General features: G+C 41.3%; 1 protein-coding gene across 1 annotated transcript; it reads right to left on the minus strand.

The window, feature by feature from the left end:
* SNRPB2 (small nuclear ribonucleoprotein polypeptide B2) lies at nt 1–27,326 on the minus strand. The gene is made up of 7 exons (XM_089690619.1): nt 27,254–27,326; nt 21,952–22,034; nt 19,588–19,760; nt 10,031–10,171; nt 7,217–7,270; nt 4,832–4,920; nt 1–300 (listed from the first exon to the last, which is right to left on the minus strand). Exons 2-7 carry the CDS (start codon nt 22,013–22,015, stop codon nt 141–143), a joined length of 681 nt encoding a protein of 226 aa, XP_089546745.1. The 5' UTR covers nt 22,016–22,034; nt 27,254–27,326; the 3' UTR covers nt 1–140.

Below are 27,326 nucleotides of genomic sequence, written 5' to 3' on the forward strand. Positions count from 1 at the left end.
TAAAAAAAAAAATCATTTATTTGTACAAAACTGATAATCTGACATAAACCAATAACTATAGAAGTTCAATGTTTGAACAGGAAATATGGATGCTTGAAAAACTAAAAGCCACAAATAAAGTCCAGAAATTGCAACTGTTTTCACTTTTTAGCATATGTAATCTTCATAGCATGAGATGGTGTAATCTTAAAACCTTGAAGTGCATCCCGAGCAGAGCCTGCCTGGGTCTCATTCTCAAACTCTACAAAGGCAATATCATGTCTTCCAGGAACTAGGCGAACCTCTTTGAAGCCAGGAAATCTGAAATAAAAGATAGTAAAGTCAGCTGCTAATTCACAATAAACAAGAAAGTAATACTGATTCCTTAGATATTAGCTAATCAAAAACAATAGTCCTCTATTCCAGGAACCATCTAGAAACACTCTGTATATAAGTAATACTGCACAACCGCACCCACATTTGCTTAATACTAATACACCAAATTAGACCAGGTACTGTACTAAAGAAGTGAGATAAGTGAATGAACCTTCATTCAGGGGGCTGCGTTCTCCATGCAGTCCTACACTTAAATTATGGGAAATGTTACAGATCAGTCATGGCCAGTTTGCTTCTGGCAATCTACTTGGGAGCTACAGGATGCTCTGCTAATGCACAGTGTGCCTGTACTCCATTGGTCAACCTTCTGTTGACCCGCCACCCTGCACAGCTCTTCAGTGGGATGATCAGTCTACTGCCGTGCCTCTGCTGACCCACCCCTCTGCACAGCTCAGGGTGTATATACATATTTACACTATTGCCAAGAGTCCTGGGACACCCCTCCAAAATCATTGGATTCAGGTGTTCCAATCACCTCCATGGCCACAGGTGTTTAAATCCAAGTACCTAGGCATGCAGACTGCTTCTACAATCGCGTGAAAGAATGGGTCGCTCTCAGGAGCTCAGTGAATTCAAGCGTGGTACAGTGATAGGCTGCCACCTGTGCAATAAGTCCATCTGTGAAATTTCCTTGCTACTAAATATTCCACGGTCAACTGTTAGTGGTATTATAACAAAGTGTAAGAAACTGGGAACAGCAGCAACTCAGCCACGGAGTGGTAGGCCACGTAAAATGAAAGAGCGGGGTCAGCGCATAGGTTACCAACTGTCTGCAGAGTCAATAGCTAAAGACCTCCAAACTTCATGTGGCCTTCAGATTAGCACAACAGTGCATGGAGAGCTGTATGGAATGGGTTTCCATGGCCGAGCAGCTGCATCCAAGCCTCACATCACCAAGTGCAATGCAAAGCGTCAGATGTAGTGGTGTAAAGCACGCCACCACTGGACTGTAGAGCAGTGGAGGCGTGTTAAATGGAGTGATGAATCACACTTCTCTGTCTGGTTATCCGATGGACGAGTTTGGCGGTTGCCAGGAGAATGGTACTTGCCTGACTGCATTGCGCCAAGTGTAAAGTTTGGTGGAGGGGGGATTATGGTGTGGGGTTGTTCTTGATGGAATGGGCTTGGCCCCTTAGTTCCAGTGAAGGGAAATCTTAAGGCGTCAGCATACCAAGACATTTTGGATAATTTCATGCTCCCAACTTTGTGGGAACAGTTTGGGGATGGCCCCTTCCTGCTCCAACATGACTGCGCACCAGTGCACAAAGCAAGGTCCATAAAGACATGAATGAGCGAGTTTGGGGTGGAGGAACTTGACTGTCCTGCACAACGGACCTCAACACGAAAGAACACCTTTGGGATTAATTAGATCCAGGGTGGATTTGATTTAAATCAAGTTGATTTAAATCATGATTAAATCACTAATGAAAAGGCTCGATTTAAATCATAATTTTTAAAGAGGAACTGTCTTGTCTGTCCCACAGCGGCTCCTCCTCTGACCCTCTATTGACACACCGACAGCGCTATTCACTTTAATGGGATGGCTGGTGATGCGGCAGTGACACAACAAGGCGAGGGATGTGGCGGCGGCAGCAGGTGAGTGGATGCATGATGGATCTAAAATGACAGGTGCTCTTTAAGGGCCAGTTCACACTACAAAAATGCACTCTGGTTGCATTCCGGATACGTTTTTGCTTACAGTTCACACCGCACGCAGTTCCAGTGCAGTTTTGATGCAGTTAACCATGTTCCAGTATGGTTCTGTGCAGAAATAATGCAGCATGTTCTACTTTTGTTTCTGCACCGGAAACTGACTGGAACTGATTGCACTAGTGTGAACCAGGGCCATTGGAATACATGGAAAACACTGTGCATGCATTTTTGATGCAGAAAAAAAGTGCACTGAACTGCATCTAGTGTGAACTAGCCCTTAATGTAAGTGATGCGACTCATTCTTACTGGTAGTTAGAATCTTTAATATTGGCAAACCAAATGAAGGTTTCCTTTTTAGAATAATAAGCTGTCAGGTTAATAAAACAGCGATATCAGAACCCATTTTAGGTTAATCATAACTACTCAAATTCTTTTATTTCATATTTTTTCTCATGGTTACTTTGAAATTGTGTGAATGCATCAATGCAGTGCATGCTATCTCAGCTTGCAGAGCTTGGATTCATTGAACAAGTTTACCAAAAATGTAAATATTGCAGAATATACAGCCTCATGCTATGTACCTAAGCTCCATTTCATGCTGAATAAACTAAATTATTAATGTATCTTAAATAGAAAACTCTTTAGATAGATTTTTACTCCAAAAACATTAAAATAAATTTGACAAAAAAAAAAAAATCTGATTAAAATTTCAAAAAATCCGTTTTTTTTTTTAAATTGATTTTTATCCACCCTGATTAGAGCTGAGACTACGAGCCAGGCCTTCTCGTCCGATATCAGTGCCTGACCTCACATATGCACTTCAGGAAGAATGATCAAATACTCCCATAGACACACTCCTAAAGTTTGCGGACAGCTTTCCCAGAAGAGTTAAAAGCTGTTATAGCTGCAAAGGGTGGGCCAACTCAGTATTGAACCCTACGGACTAAGACTGTGAAGCCATTAAAGTTCATGCGCGTGTAAAAACAGGCATCCCGTGTGTGCGTGTGTAATGTTAGGAGCTTGGAGGGCCTGTAGCTTCTAATATTTTTAGAGACAGGTCACATTAAATGTTACACTTTAGAAATTCATTCCAGTCCTGACATGACAAACAGAATATCTAGTCCAGCCTTTTTCAACCAGGGTGCCTTGGAAAAATGTCTAAAAATTGCCCAAAATATGTATACAAGCATCAGGTGGATCAATCTGACTTTTAGTTACACAAAGCCACAGGTATTAATTGTTCACTTTTGTGACCTTCTATCATGAGTTGATAAGGAGGACAATGGGTACATGCACATCACCCTGGTTATACCTTTACAAAGGTATATTTGCTTTGGAAGAATAAATCACCTCTAACATTGGGTGTACTACGTGTGTGGATGTGTATAGAATAGTTTTTACATTTTAGAATGAGGTGCCTTGAGATTGTGCAGAATTTTAAAGAATGCCTTGAGAGTATCCACAATTGTAACTGGTGCCTTGACTGAAAAAAGGTTGAGAAACACTGATCTAGCCTACCTCTTCTTTCTCATCTGAGAAGATGCCTTAAGTGCAAGGATGAAAACTACATCCCTATTTACATTAATTATTTTAGGAATTTAAAAAAAAACAAAAAAAAAAACAAAAACGTCTTGATCCTTATTCTCTACATCCCTCATCGTTCCTATGATTGTAATACTGACATAAATCATACTCAGCCCATATATTGACTGGTATTTTGTATACTGGAGTTTCAGTTCAGCATTTCAATTCTAACCCGTGAAAGTCCTGTGATAGATATCACCTATCTGCTTATTATTAGCACTGGTATGTTTAAAGCTAGAACATTTATTTATAGAACATTTCCCCATAATTAATCCAATACAGACCTTTGCATGCTGTATGCATTTACAGTATTACTGTGCTTTCCTTCTCCCAGCTGGCTCGAGGTCATGTTTAACCACTTGCCAACCGCAGATAGCCGAATGAAGTCTTCACTGCAGCCAGCCAATTCTGGGAGAGAGTCATATGATGTCCTCCCAGAACACGCTCTCCTGCGTGCCCCCCGGGGCGCGCACCCAGCGATCTCCATGATCGCTGTGTCCTACAGACACAACAACTGATCATGCGACGTGGTAAAAGGCCAATCACAGCGGCCTTTTACCACGTGATCAATGACACACTGATCACTGGAAAATGTAATTGCCGGTTATCAGCTGCACTTTCCTCACAACGTGAGCGCTGAAAGCTGAAAATTGCCCTGGTCAGGAAGGGGGTAAAAGTGTCTGCACTGGAAGTGGTTAACTTAAGTGGAGCTCCACCCAAAAGGTTGCGTTCTGTCTGGTTTAAAGCTTCCTCCCCCTCATCTTCTCCAAATGACACTTTTTTTTGTTTTGACAGTTATCCCCTCCCACTCCGACCAACTAGGCGTCCAGAAGCGGAAGTTCTCCTCCCCCCTGCAGCCTTTTGGGACATGTGACAGGACCCAGAAGACTGCAGGACCATTCACAAAGCACAGCGTGCCTTGACAGCCGCAAGCCGTCACAGCCAGGTGCCCACAGTTGAAATGTCGGTGCCTGGGAGGGACTGAGTGAAGGGATGGCTTGGGTGAGCGCATCGCTGGATCCTGGGACAGGTGAGTGTGTTTATTAAAAGTCAGAGGCTACAGTTGTTGTAGCTGCTGTCTTTTAATAAACACAAAAATGGCTAGACTTACCACTTTAATATATCGTGGTAACAGATCTGGAACACCTTAATGAAGTCATCTGAAATCACAGAACACAACACAACTTCACAATGGGAAGATGAAATGAACTATACTCACTGGTTAAACAACATTGACAACATCATCTCATTGGTTTCTTCAGGTAAATTATTCAAGAACAAGATGTAATTTGGTGGGTTGTCAGGCACCTACAAAAAAAATTAAAAACAATCATTTATAATTATGTACACATTTTGTACTGCTTATCAACTGTTGACTTCTGATTGGGTGGTGTGGGTTAATATATTAATTCTTAACGCTTTAAAAGAAAAGTTCACCTTTGGGAACCATTCTATATGTTCCACCCATGTTTAGGGTGGAACACGTAGCATGTTCCAACTGCTGTAGCGGCTCCCTGACCAGCCCGTCTCTAGTGATAGCGAGCTGGGGATCTTCTTCCTGGACTCGTTGTCACAATTTTTAGGAAAACCACAGCTGTGTGGGCCCCACCCACCTGGCCGCATCATTCATTCACAGAGTACTGACAGCCTTTGCAGCTATTGTCATGTGATTAGCTGTGGCCAAATCACAGCTAAGCACACAAAAAAAAAAAAAAAAAAAAAAATCCTGAATGAATCGATGTCATTCAGATAAATGCTTGCTTATAGCAAAGTAATTCTTTGCTATAAGCAAATTGTGTAAAAAAAAAAAAATACTGATCACTTCCCCAAAGTAGTACAATGTTACCATAGTACTTTGGTCATAGTAAAGTATGAAAAAAAAATCTTAAAAAAAGTAATAAAAAATGAAAAATAAAAAAAATAAAATTATATATATATATATATATATATATATATATATATATATATATATATATATATATATATATATATATATATATATTTATTTTTTTCATACTGTCACCAGTCAGTGTCCCTGATCACCGCTTTGCAAGTTATATGATGACGCTGTACTGCATTGGTGACAGTATGTAAAAAAAAAAAAATAGTGAAAATAATTAAAATTTTTTCATTTTCCGAAAAATTATGACAAAAAAAATACAACTTCAAAAAACTCGCCATTCCTCTTATGAAGTACGTTGGACTGTCTACTCTGCAAAAAGGGGTTATTTGGGGATATCTGTACTATTCTGACTTTCTTGGACCTCAAGAAATTAGATTGGCTGTCAGTACTTCAGGATTGATCAATTTTCAGATCTATACCATAGTTTGTGAACTCTATAACTTTCCTACAAACTAAAAAATACATCTTAATTTGGGTTATTTTCACCAAAGACATGTAGCAGAATACATCTTGGCCTAAATTTATGAAGAACAATTATTTATTTGTAAACTTTTATAACAGAAACAAAGAAAAACGTGTTTTTTTTTCAACATTTTTGGTCTTTTTTTTGTTAATTTAGCAAAAAATAAAAACCCCAGCGGTGATTAAATACCACCAAAAGAAAGCTCTAGTTGTGTGAAGAAAATGATAAAATTTTAGTTTGGGTACAATGTTGTATGACCGCGCAATTGTCAAAGTGTGAGAGCGCTGAAACGTGAGAACTGGCCTGGGCAGGAAGGTGTAAAATTACCCGGTATTGAAATGGTTAAATATGGACTCTTAATCCATTGTGGACTTCTTTCACTGACCTATGAGGTTGGTGTTGAGGAAGGAGCGGGCAAGTGTGAATGTTGGTTGATAGTGTGTGAGTGTTAAATTTATTTGCACTCATTGTTCTATTAATATCAGGTACCGCATATTTTTTCCTGTAAATATATGTCCTGGCTCAGTTGAGACCATTTCTTCTCTGTAAATTCTTTGCCAAATCAAAATAAGCACCTTTGAAAGAAAGTCTGCATATATGTCCCAGGTCTAAGACTCAGAAGTTGTGAAGCCATTGTAATAATAGATTCAGGGAATTAGAATTTTCAGAAGGGGAGGTCAGATATAACAGCCACGACACTTTCTCAGCACCAGTTAACATTTAAGCAATTGTCATGAGATAATAAGCACGCAAAGCTAAAAATGAGCCTCACATTTTTAAATTTAGGTTAAATTGTAAAATCCATATATATATATATATATAAAAAAAAAAAATTATATATATATATATATATATATATATATATATATATATATATATATATATATATATATATATATAAAGACACCATAGATGTAGGCCTGAAAAACAGCACTGTATAGCAGGAAACCTTGCAAGGGGCAGAGATATACTAAATGAAGCATTGATAATGCATGCAATTTCTAATGTTTTCCAGTCCCCTACGAAATGGGAAATAGATGACCAACTACTAATGGGTTCTTTATTTTACAATAGAAGTGCACTTTAATAGACTAATGTCACTGAACACTGCAACTGCCTATATTTTACACTAAAAGCATTATTGTCTTTTCCATGCACAACCCAAAGACAAGTAATTTTATCTAAAAGCATAACTCAGACCATGTCCCTTTGTGTAAGCGATGCACGTGCTTTATTACCTGCTGGCTCTGTGCTGATCCTGGTGCTGCATTGTCTGTTTCCTGTCCTGGAACCTGTAAATAGCAACATCAATAACAAGCACATCAAAGCATGGAACAATGAACAGGTACTCCAGACATTGTACAGTTTTTGTTTTTTTTTATCAATGTCACTCATTCAGTGAAAACTATTTAACAGTATTTTGATAATAGACTTTAAAAAACCCTAGGATAACCAAATATCTGGATGGAGACCAGTGCTGTAAAATGTCCAACACACTAGAAGCCCATTTGCAGGTATTTGGGTATACAAGTCAAGATGTTCTGTGGGTGAATTATTGTTGGGTTCTGGCACTTGAATTGATTATATCCGAATCAGTATTAAAGCCAGATTGTTGGTTTCAGTTTCTTACTGGGGTAGTCAGCCTCCAGTCTTAAATTCAACTGAACACCGGCCAAATACCCCTGTACTTATTCCATGGTACTGACGCAAGCAAGGGAGATGCACCCTCCATAGAATCCACTTAGAGAAGAGCATCTAGAAGTATATCTGAATATGCAGGTATATCCACAAGAACCTTTATTTATAAGTCACCCACATATAGGGGGAGATTTAGTAAAAGTGCATGGTGCGAAATCTGGTGCAGCTCTGCATAGATCAGCTTCCAGGTTTCACTTTCAAAGCTTAAAGTGTTACTAAACCCACAAAAGTAAAATCAGTCTGTATATGCAGTAACGCATGCTTGTTATACCCACTAAGGGGTTAATCCTCCACATTACGTAAACAGGATGTTTGATCCTGTCTTCTCTGATCCCCCCTTCTACTGTCCGCAATCCATCTGCTCATAGAACATATGCTTGGGGGCAAGCTGCACATGCTCAGTTTGGTGTGTATTGCTAGAGATTTTTTTTTTTCTTAGGAGAGTGCATGTGATCAGCTCAGGGCCAATCAATACTATCCAGACAGAGGGTTAGGGGGTTATGCGGCGTTCATAGGACAATCAGGTGAGAACGGGCAGACTGACCATTTGGAAACTCGGGCACTGCCCAAGGGCCCGGGGTCAGTAGGGGGCCCCATGAGATGCCCCTGGTACCTTTTTCATAGGCTTTTTTGAGTTTGGGCAAGGACACAGGGGCCCCATGATCCCCTATTGCCCGGGGGCCCCATAAGTTGTCAGTCCGCCCCTGGGTGAGAATGAAAACTCCTCCTACAAGCTTTAACCAGTGCTCTGCTGGACACAGATAGAAGTCACAAGACTGCTCTAACTACTGAATTTAAAAAGGTATTTAGCAGTTTAAATTTACTAAAATAATTGAAATTCCATGTTTTGTACTGTGGGAGACCAGATATAGTGAATGCAAGGTCCAAGGTTTAGTAATAATTTAATTGAACAAAATGAAGTTAGAAGCCGATTGGCTATCATGCATAGCTCCACCAGACTGAGTGCACCAGTTTTAGAAAATTTCCCTCAGTTACCAATGAGAACTGTACTAATTTGGTAACCCTGTACTCAATACAAAAACAGGGGCCATTATATGGTACATCATTTGAAGCAAACTGGCAACTAAAAAGAATATGTTTGCTCACTTTACAGTGTATACATTTTAGTCAGTTTTACAATACTTTAAAAACACAACAACACAATTTCCAATTCAAGCAGTTAAAAAGCAGCAAAGCTGCCTGTGGCCACAGATCTGAAACTGTAATGGACATCAGTTCACAGATGGGAACTGAATGACTTGCCTGTGCTGAGAGCAGATGGGACGATGTTTTCATCTGCTAGAAACCAGGAGGACAAGAACAGCAATGTAAATGAGGATGTAGGCAGATGAAAACATAGAATCTTATCCCCGTAAACATCATAATTCCCTGCAGCTCAGTAGAAATAAACACTCTGATGGTCAGAGACTGAATACAAAATGGGGTACATTTATTAAAGTATCCGCGTTTTTTTTTTTTAATAGTTGTTGCATCTTAAATTTACATGGTTTTCTGTCACAGAACCAAATGGTAATTACAGTTTTTTGTTTGCGAAGCAGCTGTTAATTTTTGTGACTGTCTGTGATGGTTTTGCAAACACAGTACTATACTTGCAGATCCAGTTTAGGACTGAAATGTTGTCAGTTAAAAAATACAGAAGTGGTATTCAGCATTTTTTAAATTGGTGAAATCGAATTAAAATCCTGGCCTTGCCCACTGCTGTCAGAATGACCCTCTCCCGGCTGTGACCCCACCCCCCCCATCAGAATGCACCATTCCACCATCAGTATGTTCCCTGAGGTCAGAATGTTCCTCTCCCAGTTTGGACCTCCCTGTGCCATCAGAATGCTTCTCTCCTGGCTGTGCCTCCACCGTCGGAATGCTCCTCTTCCAGTTGTGTTCCCTGCTGTCAAAATGCCTCTCTAGTGGCTGGGTCCACCCTGTCATAATACTCTTCCCAAATGTTTGTCCACTTTTGTCAAAACTCTCCTCCCTCATTCCTTTCCCATGCATTTGAACACTTCTCTCTGTTCATTGACACATCAGCTGAATCTGTTGATTGCTGGTACTAACGGGTTATTTCTCCAGACCCATTCATGATTACCTAAATCTGTGAGATGTGTGCAGGGATGGCAGTCACAACAGCAGCTGATAATGTATATGATCTGTGTGACAATGCACTTTGCTTGTCACACTTTTGCAACAGCTTCCTATAAGGAGTCGCCACTAAAATCAGTCACATTTTGCTACTAAATTGTACGATGAAATTGTTTAATGGACACAACAAGATTGGTAAATGTATCCCAATGAACTTCTAAAAATCTCCATCACTTTACAGGTATACATTGACTAACCTGTGCAGGTTTTTTATTCGCTGCATTTGCAGCCTGGTCTTGGGGTTTGTTCTTTTTCTTTTCCTTCTTTTTCTCTTTATCTGCAAATGTTCCACGCATCTTGGACACTAAATCAGAGTCAGACTTTGCATACTGAATTCGCTGCAGGACATAAGAATTTCATTAACTGAAAATGTGCGATATCAGTAGCTAGAATAAGTTATGTTTACATAACCACCTACACATGATAATAGCTTGTCTAGTGGAAGAAGTCAGAATTCTGCAAGCTTACCATTAATGTATATGTAAACCCTCACCTTTTAAAACAACCAATTCAGTATAAAAGAGAAATTAAATGCAAAACATGTGTATAGATATTAAAAAAATAAATAAATTATAAAATACCTTTTTTTCCTTATTTTATAAGTGATTACATTCCCTCTAAGCTCCTTATGCAGCTAAGAACAAAAAGCTGGGGGAGGAGAAACAGCGGTACACTGAAACTTACAAGAGAATGGCTGTGCAGGGGGTGATGTGTGAGCAGAAGTCTGCCCATTGAAGGAGAGTAGACAAAGTGCCCAGCACAGCTAGAAAACTGACTACACTGTGCTCTTATGCCTAGTGTAGTCAGTTTTTAATAGGAAAGCAGAAGAACTAGCAGGGACACACAAGGGGAGCAATACAAGGAGAACAGAAAATGTTTTCTTATAAGAACATGGTACAGCAAGCAGATGATGGGTTTACATATTCTTTAACGGCAGAAGTTTGGGCATTTCCTGATTGGCACCTTCTGCAAGGATGCCAGGTTTTGAAGGTTTCCACCAAGCTAGCTATGAATATGTGCAAAATTTGCGGATCCTGCACATACAGTGGGGCAAAAAAGTATTTAGTCAGCCACCAATTGTGCAAGTTCTCCCACTTAAAAAGATGAGAGAGGCCTGTAATTGGCATCATAGGTAGACCTCAACTATGAGAGGCAAAATGAGAAAAAAAAATCCAGACAATCACATTGGCTGATTTGGAAAGAATTTATTTGCAAATTATGGTGGAAAATAAGTATTTGGTCACCTACAAACAAGCAAGATTTCTGGCTCTCACAGACCTGTACCTTCTTCTTTAAGAGGCTCCTCTGTCCTGCACTCATTACCTGTATCAATGGCATCTGTTTGAACTTATCAGTATAAAAGACACCTGTCCACAACCTCAAACAGTCACACTCCAAACTCCACTATGGTGAAGACCAAATAGCTGTCGAAGGACACCAGAAACAAAATTGTAGACCTGCACCAGGCTGGGAAGACTGAATCTGCAATAGGCAAGCAGCTTGGTGTGAACAAATCAACTGTGGGAGCAATAATTAGAAAATGGAAGACATACAAGACCACTGATAATCTCCCTCGATCTGGGGCGCCACGCAAGATCTCACCCCGTGGGGTCAAAATGATCACAAGAACGGTGAGCAAAAATCCCAGGACCACACGAGGGGACCTAGTGAATGACCTGCAGAGAGCTGGGACCAACGTAACAAAGGCTACCATCAGTAACACACTACGCCGCCAGGGACTCAGATCCTGCAGTGCCAGACGTGTCCCCCTGCTTAAGCCAATACATGTCCGGGCCCGTCTGAAGTTTGCTAGAGAGCATTTGGATGATCCAGAAGAGGATTGGGAGAATGTCATATGGTCAGGTGAAACCAAAATAGAACTGTTTGGTAGAAACACAACTCGTCGTGTTTGGAAGAGAGAGAATGCGGAGTTGCATCCAAAGAACATCATACCTACTGTGAAGCATGGGGGTGGCAACATCATGCTTTGGGGCTGTCTCTCCGCAAAGGGACCAGGACGACTGATCCATGTACAGGACAGAATGAATGGGGCCATGTATCGTGAGATTTTGAGTGCAAACCTCCTTCCATCAGCAAGGGCATTGAAGATGAAACGTGGCTGGGTCTTCCAACATGACAATGATCCCAAACATACCACCCGGGCAACAAAGGAGTGGCTTTGTAAGAAGCATTTCAAGGTCCTGGAGTGGCCTAGCCAGTCTCCAGATCTCAACCCCATAGAAAACCTTTGGAGGGAGTTGAAAGTCCGTGTTGCCCAGCGACAGCCCCAAAACATCACTGCTCTAGAGGAGATCTGCATGGAGGATGGGCAAACATACCAGCAACAGTGTGTACCAACCTTGTGAAGACTTACAGGAAACGTTTGACCTCTGTCATTGCCAACAAAGGATATATAACAAAGTATTGAGATGAACTTTTGATATTGACCAAATACTTATTTTCCACCAATATTAGCAGCATCAGTATGCTCAGTTAATTTGATAATAATTGATGTGACTAATTTTTCAGTTTGATATCAAGCCTGAGAACTAGGAACACACAAAGTTATGCATTCCTAGCCCTCTTCTGCAAAGTCAATATTCTCACAGCAACCTGAAAAGGCCTATCACCATCTCGGAGGGTTTAGTCAGCAAAGCAATTTCTTCCTGTGGAACCACAGGACCCACTGAACAGCATTTCTTCCTGAGGTAGTTATACTCCCTGCCCCAAAATAATCCAATTCCAGAATGTCAGTGGGTACCAAATTCATGCAAATTTATTTTAGAACCCGACAGGCTGACTATCAATATCAGCCATAAATACAGGCAGATCTTTTATGACTCACAAATCAGATATTTCCAACAAAAGAACTTCTAGGCTACCATCTGCAAAACTGGAGTGACCTTGTTGCTAATATTCCAAGAGAAAGCACAGAAAATAAAAGTATTTTAAATGTTTATTTGCAGTGTTTGTCCTTTCTAAAAACAATTTTTATATTGATTTGCAATGTGCCTTTGAATTTTCTAAACAACAAAAAAAAAAACTTGACTGCTCCAGGAAGAGTCAATTCCCTAGCACAGCCCCCACCCTCCTTGCTTGTCATAATCTTATCTTTACCTTACTAGAGAACCCTTTGGATTATGCACTCTAACAAATGTCATGTTTTTGTTACTAAGAGAATGAAGGCAAGACTGAACTGCAGATTTGCACACCGATTAGCTACTAAAGAAGTAATAAAAGCCAGAACTGATGGATTACAAATAAACAGGAGCTTCAGTCAGGTTTAAAAAAATAAAACAAACAAATGGAAACTACCCCAATCTAGAACTTGCCTTTGCAGCAAGGAGCACAAGGAAGAGCAACACATGTAAAACAACAACAGAGGAAAAAAAATAACCAGCTCAACTTACCAACCAAACTATCTAACAGTGCTCCATGTGCTCCTTGCTGCAAAGGTCAGTTATAGATTGGGGCAATTGGCATTTGTTTGTACTGTTGATATACTGATGCAGGGATGTACTGGACACCTGGCTGCCATTACGTTATATGCTGGGTGTCCAGTATGCCCCCATGCCTTTAAGGAGGGACGTACTCACTCCAGGCTCACCTGCCCTCAGTCTATCTATTATTATACATGTGCTTCTACTATGGAGGCTGTAAAGGAAATTTGTAAATTCTGTATAAAATTGTATTCTATTTTGTATGCTTTGCCTATGTATTGTGCACTAATAATGCTTTCATTCCTTCAAGTCCTGATTAGAAATGCCCAAAAAGAGAAAGACATAGCAGGAAAGGGTATCTATAATTTAAGCAGTACCAATTTAACTCAGGAAGAGCTCTGGTTGCTTGACAAAGGACTTAAGTTTGCACCGGCTAATAAACTGAATAAATTTCAGACATTCATTGATATTCATAAATTTACCAAGCAACTGACTTTAAAAAGATATTTTGCAACTAACGTCATTACCAGTATTTCGAATACCGATGCCTATACCCATTCAAGCCTGCATAATGCCTCTACCTATAACCCCCCTCCCCAATCACATTCATATGTGAACCTCTTCAGAGATAAACTCTTAAAGGAGCTAGCCAATCTGCCTATAAAACATCCTAGTGATAGATCAGGGAACTATAAAGCCATGAAATCACTCTTAGAGAAAAAGGATTTAGTAATCAGACCAGCGGACAAGGGGGGAGGGGTGGTCATACTTGATAAAAGAGACTATATTACGGAAGTCAATCATATCTTAAATGACCATACCACCTACCTTCCACTAAATAAAGACCCCCTCTCCACCTATAAGAAACTTTTAAAGGACATTATTAATCAAGGATAGAACATGCAAATCCTGAATAAAAAAGAAAAAGCCTTTTTAGTTCCCTCGGCACCTAGACTCTCTATTCTGTATATACTCCCTAAAATTCACAAAAATCCAGTCAAACCCCCCGGTAGAACCATTATCAGTGGTATTGGGTAGTTATGCTCTAAAATTGGAGAGTACGTTGATTTTTTTTCTACAGCCGTTAGTGGTGCAAACCCCTTCGTACCTCCGAGATACTAAACAAGTACTTAATTTAATACATGACATTGATATCATAAACAGATACTTATTTGGTAACAGCAGACGTTGCTTCGCTGTATACGAACATTAAGCACTCAGATGGTATGGAGGCCGCTGAGTTTTATTTAAAGCACTACAGCACTTTATTATTTATGCAACAGACGTATATTTTGAATCTCTTGGAATCTGCACTACAACACAAATATTTCTGGTTTAACCAAACATATTTTCTACAGATCAAAGGTGTCGAGATGGGGGCTAAGTTTGCCCTCAGCCTGGCGAACCTATTTATGTCTCGCTGGGAGGAGGACGTAATTTACAGCAGAGACTGGCCTGAACTAATAACTTACAAAAGATACATTGATGATATTTTCCTATTATGGAAAGGGGATGAAGAATCCCTTATTAATTTTTTTTGCACATTAAATAACAATACAGCCAATATCAGCTTGACCTATACTTACAGCAAGCATAGTATCCATTTTTTGGACCTAACATTGAGTAATATAAATGGCAAAGTAGTTAGGGAATCATATTTTAAGCCAACAGACCCAACAGACAGTTGCCACCACCCTACTTGGTTGGCAAATATCCCAAAGGGACAGTTTATGAGAATAAGGTGTAACTGTACGGATCTCAATACATACTTCTCGCAGGCCAAAGTCTTGAAAAATAGATTCCAGGAAAAAGGATATAATACTATGACTCTAGACACTATTATTGATTCTGTGGCAAATATGGACCGGAGTAATATGTTGCAGGATAACAACAAAATTATTGACACGACCAAATATCTGCCCATTTATTTCCACCTACTCCATTCAACACAAAAAGGTTGGGAATATTATCAAAAATAATTGGAATATTCTGAAATTCCGACCCAGTGTTATCTACCATTCTCCCAGAAAAGCCTGAGATCATATATCGTAAGGCTACATCTATGAGACACACTCTTGCCCCTAACGTAGTGGACCCTCCAAAGAGGGTTTCCTTGTTTTCTGATATTCATGGTTTCCATCCTTGCAATAAATGCATTATGTGTAAATGTAACTCCAGCAGGAAATCCATAAACACATTTACCTCAGAAAGCACCAGCAGGACATATACAATAAATTTAGTGCTATAGTAAATATGTGGTGTACTTGCTACAGTGCCCTTGTCGCAAGCAATATGTAGGGCGTACCACTAGGAGGCTTCGAGATCATTTGCGTGAACATGTGTCTAACATTAAAAAGGGTTACAAAGAACATTCTTTGTCCAATCACTACAGGATACACCACAATTGTGACCCCTCCACCCTTAAATTTACAGGGATTGATATTATCAAATATTATCAAACCACATTGGAGGGGCAGCAATAAAAAGAGCGGTTTCTCAGGCTGAAACTAAGTGGGAATGTGAACTCAGCACATTACACCCACTAGGTTTTAACATAGAACTGGATATAAATTGTTTTATTGTCAACAGGTGAATTTTCTAATATCCATATTGCGATATTATTTTACTATTTTTTATTTTCATTTTTATATTTGTTTTTATATTGTTGCTTTTTTGTGTTATCTATATCAGCACGTATTTATTAGTTCTTTATTCGTGCTTTTATTTCATTTTATATTTGGTGTATTTATTTGTACCATGCTTTTTATATATTTACGTCCGTTTCATATTACATTTGAGATTATACATGTTTTATCATTGCTGTGGATGTGAAAATTAGCTTTATCACCATCCAACATGCTTTTCGTTTATATTATAATCTGGTTTGGGTATTTGCACTCATTTTGTACCTTATGTTGAGGTAATCTCTCTGTATACTGATTTTGTTAGGTGCAGAGTGGACTCTTAACCTTTGCGGACAGCAAAACACAGCTATTCTAAATACATTTAAGGCCAGACCTAAGGCAAAATGGCCGCTCCGTAATCGCGCATGCGCACTGCGTCCATTCATTAACATGGCGCTGTTCATAGCCCAATTATTCCCGTGCTTACAGATGACTGATTAGTCCTTGTATTCCTGGTTCTCCACCCACAGCAATGTATTACAAGGTCTGGCCTATGGCAAAATGGCCGACCGAAATGCACGTCAGACTCCGACAAAATGGCGGCGGCGTAGTGCGCACGTGCCATTTATTCTATATAAGTCTAATAGACCAGTCATGCTGTCAGTTTCTCCCTCTGAAGAAGTGCCATTGCACGAAAGGCCTCAGGAGGAACCAGACAGCACAGCATACTACTGCCGCCTAGAGCTGGAAAGAAGCCCAGGCGGCCATTTTAATAGAGGTATAGTGCTTCTTTCTTGCTCATCACTATACCCTGTCTGTAATATGTGGTACTACATTAAAGTATTTTAATATACTACACTATGGGCACCTCTTTTGTGGCTCCTGTCTGGAGCTATTAAGCCCACAGGTACCTGTCAGTATCCAGCATATCTGGAGGAATAGGAGCCCCATATCCAGGCTGACCACCTCACTAATCTTAAGGAGGACCTCTGGAACCAGTGGATTTAATCACTTCCCTAACGGCTTGATGACTGCACCATAGGAAAAAGTTCACCAGATTGACCAGTCTACCTTGAGAATTTACATATATGCGCATTATCTATGCGCTTCCGGTGAGTGCGCACTTTTCACTTTTGGCTGGAGTCACAAGTTCATCTGCTGCATTTTTCTTCTGTTTACAGACTTTATATCCGTTTATGTATTTACATGCGTTTATGATCAATATATGTGGACATATTGGTTTATTTTGAATTTTGTAGTATACAGCGCTACACCCCATACATTTCTGACCTTTTTGGAGTTTTACTGGTACCTCTTGGTGTTTTAGCGGTATATTTTTAGGAGCGCTCACTATACTATAATTGATACCCGATTAGAAATTAGCCTGCCTATATAACACCCCTTGTTTCCATAAAAGTACAATTGTAATATTAAGGTGATACCTACGTAATCATGCGTATAAAAAAATTTCAAACACGCCGAATAAACAGAACAGTTATTTGGAGAAATACTGAGTGTACCTTTTTGTGTCTGCTTTCTACTGTAGTCGTTATTAATTTGGAGCCATTAATCAATATGAGGAAAGGAGTTGCCTATCTATAAAATGTAATTATTAATGTCCAGAACAGGTGGCGAGCTTGTCTTGGAGAGGGTTTAAAAGGTGACCCTGAGAATCCAAAAATGAGGAGCCTGAGAACAATCTGGGAATTTCTGATAATCAGCTAGCTGAGGTAAGCCCTTTGCTTAAATTAGATTTTTTAGACTTCCTTGATTAGTAATGCTTTTTCGGGATAAAGGGTACCTATTTTACTCCCCTTAATCGAACCGTCTGGATTGGTGGTTATATGTTATGTTGTCACTGTCTACTGTCCATTGAAATGTTATAGATAAAAAAGGACCAAATAGTGCTGGTTTAACAGGTTATATGAGGCACACATCTGCTGTAATAGATTTAGAGGAAAAAAGGTTATAGGCACAAGAAGAGAAGAGAAGAGAAAAGAAAAAAAACGGACCAGTCATTATTGGCATTAAAGTAGGGAATGAAAGGTAAGAAGGTACCCCCAGAAAAAGCCTAGCGCAAAAGGAGCGCTAGAGAATATATGAATCAAAGGTGCAGTTCTGCCTATACTGAGCCCCTAGATAAATGGTTAAAGTGGACAGGGATTTACAATTGGTAACAGGGTTACTGAGTCCACAGGGACTAAGGATCATGCAGATTAAACAGATAGAGGAACAGCTATCTATTTGAGCAGGATGGATGAAGGATGACCGGCAATGTAACATTAGACATAAGGGGAAATGTTGATATGTTGTGGAATGAATATAGGGTACCACAACTGATAGTTTCTAAAACATGAGAACAAGCCAAAACAGAGAAATGGGAGTCAAATTCTCAGGTCTCAAATTTTCTAGAGAATATTGGGGTGCTGCGAAGAGGCTCTGTAGCTTACGTATGTATTTGCAAATATGTGCATACTAAACCTGTTTTTAACGTGAATTGTAAGACAGGACAATTCGATTGGATTCTGTGAATGGACAGGAGAGAGAAGGGGTGGACAGTGTGGCTTATGAGTAGGAGAGGCATAAGTCTGCTGTTACAGAGTGCCAGAAGTATAGCAGAAGCTACACTACTGGTATTCAATAAAAGTGTAAATAGTAAAGAAAACTTTTCAAATGTTCATTTTCTTTAAAAGAGAAGTAGGGCCAAAAAAAAGCTCTTTTGGCCCCATTTCTCCCGTGGGTTACAAGAGTACACTCCTGTGACCCATATTCAGTTGACTGTGGGTTAAAGCTCAGTCACTGAATCAGCCAGTGCGGGTTCTGAAGGGACCCAGATCTTAATGTCAGGATCCACCCAGATGCCTGATTGGCAGGTGACTCAGCCTCTCAGCACACTGCTGAGAGCCTGAGCCAGCCACTCCCTCCCTCTTCACATACCAGTGCTTAAGTGAGCACTGGAGAGGTAGAGCTGGAGGGGTAAAGCTGTACTGAGCGATATACAGAGCCTGCCATTGTTAACGTGCTTCTGAAAACAACAAAATGCCTGTTGTCTTGTTCCAGTGGCTTCAATACTTCCAGTCACTGGTTCACAAAGTCAGAACTCGAAATCTATAGTTTTCTTGGGCCAGTTACTCATAATATTGACACTGCGGATTCATCACGGTAGACAGACAACTCGTACTTTCAGAAGGTCAGCAAGGGTGGAATGCACACTCTCAGTAGATGGTCTCTACTCAGCAACTGTGCAAGCATACAGCAAAGAATATTTCATCTCCGCTACATGTACAATACTTGATTATTTCATACCAAATTGTGCTTCTTTACAAAGGAACTCTCTAACTCGGAGCACGCATAAATGAGTGATTTGCCAAGGAATGAAGAACAAAAGATTGTACACTGGGCGTTTATCTGCATTAGAACAGCTTTTCTCCCCATAAAAGTCAAAGGAAATGCATTAACAGCTTAGTAGGAGGTCAAAAGCAGCTCTGGAGGAATTCATAAACATCATAAACACAACATGAGTGGAACTGGAAGCATTCTGCATTTGTCTATATACACAATCCCTAAAGATGACAACATCCCTGGAGCTTGTACCTTAAAACAAGCGAACAGTAGAAGCTGCAGATGTCCTATTGTGATGGGAAATTACCATCAGGCCTGAGAAATAAGGGTCGTTAAGATAGGACATACCATTGGTTTATCATAAAATGGAAATCCTTGTAGTTGTCTTAAAGCATTGGTAGATGAGCTGAGCTCCTTAAATATTACAAAGGCTTGTCCCCTCATCTTTATGGTCTTTAAAGCCACAATGTCCATCACATGGCCAAACTGGGAGAAGAGCGCATACAGAGATCTCTTCAGTTCTAGAAAAAAAATCAAATTATATTACAACCCATGAGACATACAAGAAAGGTGGGTCATTTACATAACAAATTCACCCCAATGATAATTTCACACTAATCATCATATACAAGCCATTATAATCAATACCCTCCTTATACAGTATATGTATAGTATGTCTGTTTATTTCAATGTTTGTGTATGCCAATATAAAAATACTAAAGTATTTGACATTCAATTCTAACAGTACAGTTTTAATAAGTCTATATGATATCTTCACTTAGTAGTATTCATATAGTAATACAGGATCCCCCACTGCATATCTTTATATCCCTATGCCATTAGCCTTCACCCTACTTCACTCCTCAGCATTCCACTAACTCTCTGAACATTGGAGACTATAAAGCATCAGTAAGAAAAAAAAAAAAAAAAAGATTCTGCACATTTATACATGGTCTCTAAATGGAGGAGAACCATGTCATATCTGTCAAAATCAAGTAGGAAAGCCTCCAATCATCATGCTCTCTCTGCTGTGGCAGATAGGCTCACACCACAATCTACAATTTAAGTCAGATTCAGGCCACAGTGGCGAGGTTATTGTGGCATATAGTAGAGGACACATCACTATATCTGCTCTCCATTATAAATGTCCCCCAAATTTCTATTATCATCAAAATCACGTTGTGGCATCCATTTACCCCTTACTGTCAGCTCCTGATGGCCCTTTAAAGGGGTTCTTAAGCTCAGAAGCATTTTCTGTGCACCGTGATCATTTTAAATGGCTGTCTCAGTGATCATGTGATCAGGTGCCCATGGCTCCTAATTGTAAACAGTTTCTAGGACCTGTCTGTGACAGCACTACCACAGTGCTCCTTCTAAAAAAGAATATATTGGATACAAGGTGTAGTATTTTACTACAGAAGAGACACTGAATGGTCTCTTCAGCAATAAAAAGCCTGCCTGTTCACAATTCTCTTTTCTTTCTTTCACAATTTTCTTTTTCAACTTTAGTTCAGCTTTAAAGGATAAATGATAAGTTCACCTTTCATAATATGTTACACCCATATTCAGGGTGTAACATGTTACTGTAACACCGGTCCCCATACCCTTCAATCCCCCATTGTGACAGCTAGCAGGGGATCATCTCCCCCCACTAGCTGTGATCAATTTTTTAAAAACTCCGGCATGCAGGCCATTGACAGACAGGCCGCGTTGTTCATTCACCGAGTTCTGTAAACAGGAAACTACAAGTCGCCACAGCCTTTGCGGCTGTCGGCTTGTAGTTCTAAATGAACTATCACTGTGCTGTTGATTCTTCCTGTCAGTGTGAAACTGACTGCCCGTACGAGGTGCAAGCAGAAAGATTACAATTAATATACAGTCTGCAATAGTCCTGCTTGGCACCAGGGATATACTGCTCGTGGGTGCAATGCTTTTCAGGCTCCTAAAAAATAAATAGTAAATGCACATTTTTTGCAGATAAAAATGATGTCCACTTTCAATTCTTTTATTATTTTTTTATTAACAGTGAACTTATCCTTTAAGATTAGGCTGGTAAATGCATAAAAAGGTGCTTAGAGAGGTCTGCTTTCTTTCTCATACCGTCTCTAACTGAAAGTCTCTTTATACACACATATAATGAGCAGGAGTGTCCCTTGTCTGACTCATTCAAGCATGTGTGCATTTAGAACATTTGTCATTTGTAAACAACATACTTTTTCAATAAAACAGTCAAGATTAGCCTTGTAAACTTTTGAGCTAAGCTGAAAGGAGGAGAGATGTTGAGTCTCTCCTCAGATTCAATCAGCTGTGTTTGTAATGTGAAGTTCAACTATTTAGCACTATAAATAATAGTTTAAGTTTAATAATCTAGTTAAAGATGGGTAGAAATTAGGCCGATTCAGCAAGGATCAGGTTTGTCAGCAGTCGATCATTAAACAAAATATGTTAGGAAAGGGGAGGAATCTTGTTTGAAGGCCAGCCAGCCGAACAAAAATTTAAAAAATGACCCATCTATGGCCAGCTTTAGGATAGGCTGGGAAAATGAGCCTAGAGTTCACCTGCTGGCTAGAAATAGGAAACCTGAAATATTCATATTTAGCAAACTAAAACAAAAATATTTTGTAAAGGTTAATTTTAGTCCTGAACATAATAAAGCAAATAATATATATAAACTACAGATCCCCTTTCCATTAAAGCTTGAACTTTCCTTACCATCCTTCTTAATTTTATCATTCAAGTTGTTAATATAAACCGTATGATTCGGCCGGATATCCATTTTTCAATTCTTTCTAAAGCTGAAGACAAGCATAAAGCGTGATTAGTGTAATACAAAGTGAAGAAAAATCACAACACAACAAATACAATGTAACAGCAATTTACATACTGCTTATTCATGAGGGTCCTATCCCTTGGACGGTGTACATTCCAATCAACATTAGATACATGAACTGATTTCCCGCTGAATCAGAGCAGAACAAGAGTCCCTTTTGTGACATTAAAGACAGAGGGTTGAATTCACTAAGACTGGAGCATGGAAACCAGTCAGTTTCTTCAGGTAATTTCCCACTCTGGGCTAAAACTATTTTTTACCAAACTAACACATCCTACCAGACATTTTTCCCCTCCCTTACCTTAGGAAGCCATATATACTTACCCATGTTCCCCCATTCCAGGTCCCTCTTGCCGCTGCCAGTTCCAGGTACGAGGGATAGTGAATCCAGCGGTGCGAATGAAGCCCCAGATCACCGGTCCCCTACTGCCCCCCGTGATGATATCAGTCCTCTTCTGAATCCTGAGAAGTCCCTGCTGCTGGATATCCAATAAGAAGTGTAGACTAGAAGGACCAAAGTAGGAAATAACCAAAAGAGAAAACTAGGGACTGTTGCATCATTCAACAGTGGCTTAAGACATGTAGCAAGGGATTTTCTTTTTGATCCAATAATCACAAACTGATCCTGGGCTGTAAGCTATGAAAATGAAAGCTAGAGGCTGATTGGTTACCATGCACAACTGCTCCAGATTCTATTTGCTCCAGTCTTAGTAAATTGCTGTCATAATCTTTGGGACATTAAGGCCCCTTTAACACAAGGGTCCAATCAGGTCCACCTGTTAGTTTTTGTAGCGGACCTGAACAGACAGTACATTCACCCCTATAGATCGGTGGGTGTAAACAGGCTTGAATCTCTTTACACCTGCCAATCCGCTAAAAAAAAAAGAAGAAGAAGGGGATCAATTCGATCTATCTAGGTGGATCAAATCGGTGGGCAGTCGGGTGTAAACGGAGGGCTCCATTTACACCCAGCCACCCATAGACAGAGCAGGCTGTGTTTGCTTTGCATAAACTGGGCCAACCTGGATCCGTCATCTACTCGCTCTGCTCTGATCAGATCAGCTGGGAATCGGCAGACAGATCCTCTGCAGATCAAAATTAAGTCCACCCTGCGTGAAAGGGACCTAAAAGCATAGCCAACCTTTGCAAAAATTGAATAAATGCACCCACATTAAAAGAAACTAAAGCATGCATTGATTTCATTTTTGCATTGAAGCCTGCAGAGCATTAGGTTTACATCTCAGCGCCAGGTTTGTACACAGGTATGGACCTACCGTCATGGAGCTGGAGGAAGTAGTCAATGGAGCACAAGAGCATTGAAGTCCCTGTACCTGTGCTGGTGTGATCCGTGAGTCCCTCTGCCACAGTGGCAGATGTCATTTGTAGTCATTTCTTACTTTCCATTTGCAGATTTCTGTGAACATTTGACCCAGTTGTGTAGGGTGAGATTGCACAGCAGCACCAAATTCAAATGCAAACAGAGGTTTCTGGGAGGGGGGGGGGGGGTTGGGGAACGTGACCATGGTTTATCTTTAGGTAGAAATAAAGGTAAAACTGATTTTTTTTTTCTATTTTGGATAACGTAAGGGAGGGTGATAACCCCTGTTGGGTTTTTTGTCATCTGTGTCCCATTGTGGAGATTTCCATTAATTTCCTGTCCTAGAGTCAAAACAGGAAGTGAGAGGAAATCCCTGCAAAGTGAAAGGAATCCCTAGTTCTCTCCATTGGAAAATTTTCCCTCAATTCCTGTTCTAGTGACAACCCAAATTTTAGGATTTTCTTTCACTTCTGATAACAGTAAACATGACAATTTGAGAGGGCGAATCTCCCTAACAAGGGGCACAGGCAGCAATAAAAACTGACAGGTGTTCTAATCCCTTTCCATTAAAAAAAAAATGTTGCCTTTAGTTATACGTTTTATGTGAGTATAGCATGAAATGTGATCAGAAAAGCAAACTAATCTTTTTGGGCTCGTTTACCCTTACGGTTGGGCATAAAAAACACATGGCTACACTTAATTTTTACCACCTCAACCGCTTCCTCTGCAAAGGCATTGGGGTGTACACATGCCATGGCTGCAATGCTTTGCTGCACAGGCACTGTATAAGTTACACCCCATCATATTTGGTGGGCACTACCGCCTGCAGAATGTAACGTGAATGGGGCCACTCCGCAACATGCTGTGTACACAGTTCTGGAGCTGTAGTATGGCATGTAGGGGTTTAAAACCGGATGTGAGGAGGCGACATATTGCTTGCTCACAACCTGTCAAACTCCACTGAAAAGTGATCTTAACAGGGCTTGACAAATGTGCTTTGAATCTAGGAGCCAGACAAAAAAATTAAGGGCCAATTTTTTTTTTTAGCTTAGTGTGGGTTGTCAGCGCCCGAGGCAAGGCAACTTTTGGGTGACAAGCTGCACACGGTGTGATTTGCCGTGCGACAATCACGGCAAAACCGCACCACGTTTTAGGTGCCAATGAAAATATTGGCACTTCAACCTGCGTTTTGCGATCACAGCGATTCTGCTGCAATCCCAAAATGCCCAGGTGTGAATAGAGCCACTCTGGTTCACACACATGCAATTCTGTCTGCATTTTCAAACTCAGAGATTCGCATGACAGGATAGATATTATGTGTTCCTATTGAGGTGGTTCACACAGATGCGATACAGTAGAGTGGCATGCGGAGATAAGTGTTCACATAGGACTGCTATTGACGGGAGTTTTTGCACGGAAGCCAATGGGGCGCCATCCTGCCCGGAAGCCAATGGGACGCCATCCTGCCCGGAAGCCAATGGGACGCCATCCTGCACGGAAGCCAATGGGACGCCATCCTGCACGGAAGCCAATGGGACGCCATCCTGCACGGAAGCCAATGGAGTGCCATCCTTCACGGAAGCCAATGGAATGCCATCCTTCACGGAAGCCAATGGAATGCCATCCTTCATGGAAGCCAATGGGACGCAATGTGTGAACACAGGCGCCAGGACACAATTTCTAGTCGTCATGCCACGATTCACATGACAGGATAGATATTATGTGTTCCTATTGAGGTGGTTCACACAGATGCGACAGAGTATGCGGAGATAAGTGTTCACATAGGATTGCTATTGACGGGAGTTTTTGCACGGAAGCCAATGGGGCGCCATCCTGCCCGGAAGCCAAATGGGGCGCCATCCTGCCCGGAAGCCAAATGGGGCGCCATCCTGCCCGGAAGCCAAATGGGGCGCCATCCTGCCCGGAAGCCAAATGGGGCGCCATCCTGCCCGGAAGCCAAATGGGGCGCCATCCTGCCCGGAAGCCAAATGGGGCGCCATCCTGCCCGGAAGCCAAATGGGACGCCATCCTGCCCGGAAGCCAAATGGGACGCCATCCTGCCCGGAAGCCAAATGGGACGCCATCCTGCCCGGAAGCCAAATGGGACGCCATCCTGCACGGAAGCCAAATGGGACGCCATCCTGCACGGAAGCCAAATGGGACGCCATCCTGCACGGAAGCCAACGGAACGCCATCCTTCACGGAAGCCAACGCAATGCCATCCTTCACGGAAGCCAACGCAATGCCATCCTTCACGGAAGCCAACGCAATGCCATCCTTCACGGAAGCCAACGCAATGCCATCCTTCACGGAAGCCAATGGAATGCCATCCTTCACGGAAGCCAACGGGACGTCATCCTGCATGGAAGCCAACGGGACGCAATGTGTGAACACAGGTGCCAGGACACAATTTCTAGTCGTCATGCCACAATTTCTAGTTGCCATGGCAACTTGGCGCCTAGGATTTGTTGAACCCTGGATCCGAGCATGGCTCACTTTTTAGAGGAGAAGTCCCTGCCGCTAGTGTAAATGAGCTATTACAGCACAACTGTGTGTCCTGTAGTACAGGAATGCTGTAAGTGAACGGTCCAGGGGTCTCCACACATCAATGTACAAGCTTCTGGAGCTGTATTAAGCCACTTAGGGGTTGCAAACAGGAGGTGACATATCGCCTATCATAGCCACGCTCAGATCACTTTTCAGAGTGGAAGCTCCTACTGCTAGTGTACCAAGCCATTACCATGAACCTGTATTGTGTCCTGTAGTACAGGGTTGCTGTAATTGAACGGTTCAGGGGTGTCCACACAGCAATGTGGAGATCATCTGACATCATACCACTTCAGTTGAAGTTTCCAATCTTATGTCCCCAATGCTCACATATACAAATGTTGCCCACACACATCACAATCTGATTGTACAATGTCTATACAAAGTAACACATGTCCTTCTTAAGCAGTCCAGTAAGTTTACGTTTTAATGAACTAGGTCTCTGAAAACATTCTTCCTGAAAAACAACCCAAAGCTGACCACACACACTATACAATGTGATTGCACAATCTACATCAGCTATGAAGTGCAGGGCCGCTACAAATTGGAGGGAATGTCTGGCTGTGTACACCTATCACATAGTTCTCATAAGGGCCCCTTCACATTGGGTGCAGTCATGCGTCACCTGTGCAGGGCTGTCTTTTACCAGCAGGGGGTGCACATGTTTCATGCATCCCTGTACCTGCGTCCCATTCATTTCTATGGGGACGTGCAACGGCATGGGAACAGCCACTGTGTCCTAATACAACAGGCGGGTGGGTGCGGGTCCCCGAATGCACCCTGTATGGGCTCAGGGATCCACACACAACAGCTGTACATCCCTGCTGGTAATAGACGGTCCCGCACAGGAGACGCATGTCTGCACCCCCAGAGAATGGGGCCTAAATGTAATGGAGATTGTACAATCAGATTGTATCGTGTATGACATAAAGGAGATTGTACAATGAGGATGTAAGGTGTGTGGCCGGCTGTACCCCTCCAGGACCAACCTATACACAAATCAGTGAATGTCCAGCACCCCTCCCCCATACTAGGTCCTTATCCCAGACACCCAGCACTGTGATAGTGAGTGCAGGTCGTGTCCCGGGCACTACAAGCCATCTACCGAGATTTACAGACGATTCATGACCACACACTGTTTACTTCCTGTACCATAGAGAGGGTCCAATGTGAACAAATGGCTTATTGCTTACAGGTCCTCTTTATTCCGCATTCACCGACATAGATCCCCCAAACCCAGCACCTCCGGTACACTCCCGCCTGTACAATGAATACAGCGGCAACCGGCACACATTACACACAAATCTCCCTCTACTCACCGGCTACACACGCTGCCTGGCACTTTACGGCAACGTGCTGACGTCACGCGCCTCTTTCTTTCCTCCGTCGCCG

This window comes from Staurois parvus, unplaced genomic scaffold (genome assembly GCF_062004578.1).
Source record: "Staurois parvus isolate SC_StPar_1 unplaced genomic scaffold, SC_StPar_1.0 ptg000001l, whole genome shotgun sequence".
NCBI classification, from domain to species: Eukaryota; Metazoa; Chordata; class Amphibia; order Anura; family Ranidae; genus Staurois; species Staurois parvus.

Bases quoted from the DNA above. Each gene is read 5' to 3' on its own strand.
- SNRPB2 (XM_089690619.1), bottom strand. From the start codon at position 22,015: ATGGATATCCGGCCGAATCATACGGTTTATATTAACAACTTGAATGAT. The intron at 19,761-21,951 runs GTAAGGAAAGTT...TTTTTTTTCTAG, and splicing joins TGATAAAATTAAGAAGGATG to AACTGAAGAGATCTCTGTAT. The intron at 301-4,831 runs GTGAGTATAGTT...CTTTTATTTCAG, and splicing joins TTGTCAATGTTGTTTAACCA to ATTTCCTGGCTTCAAAGAGG.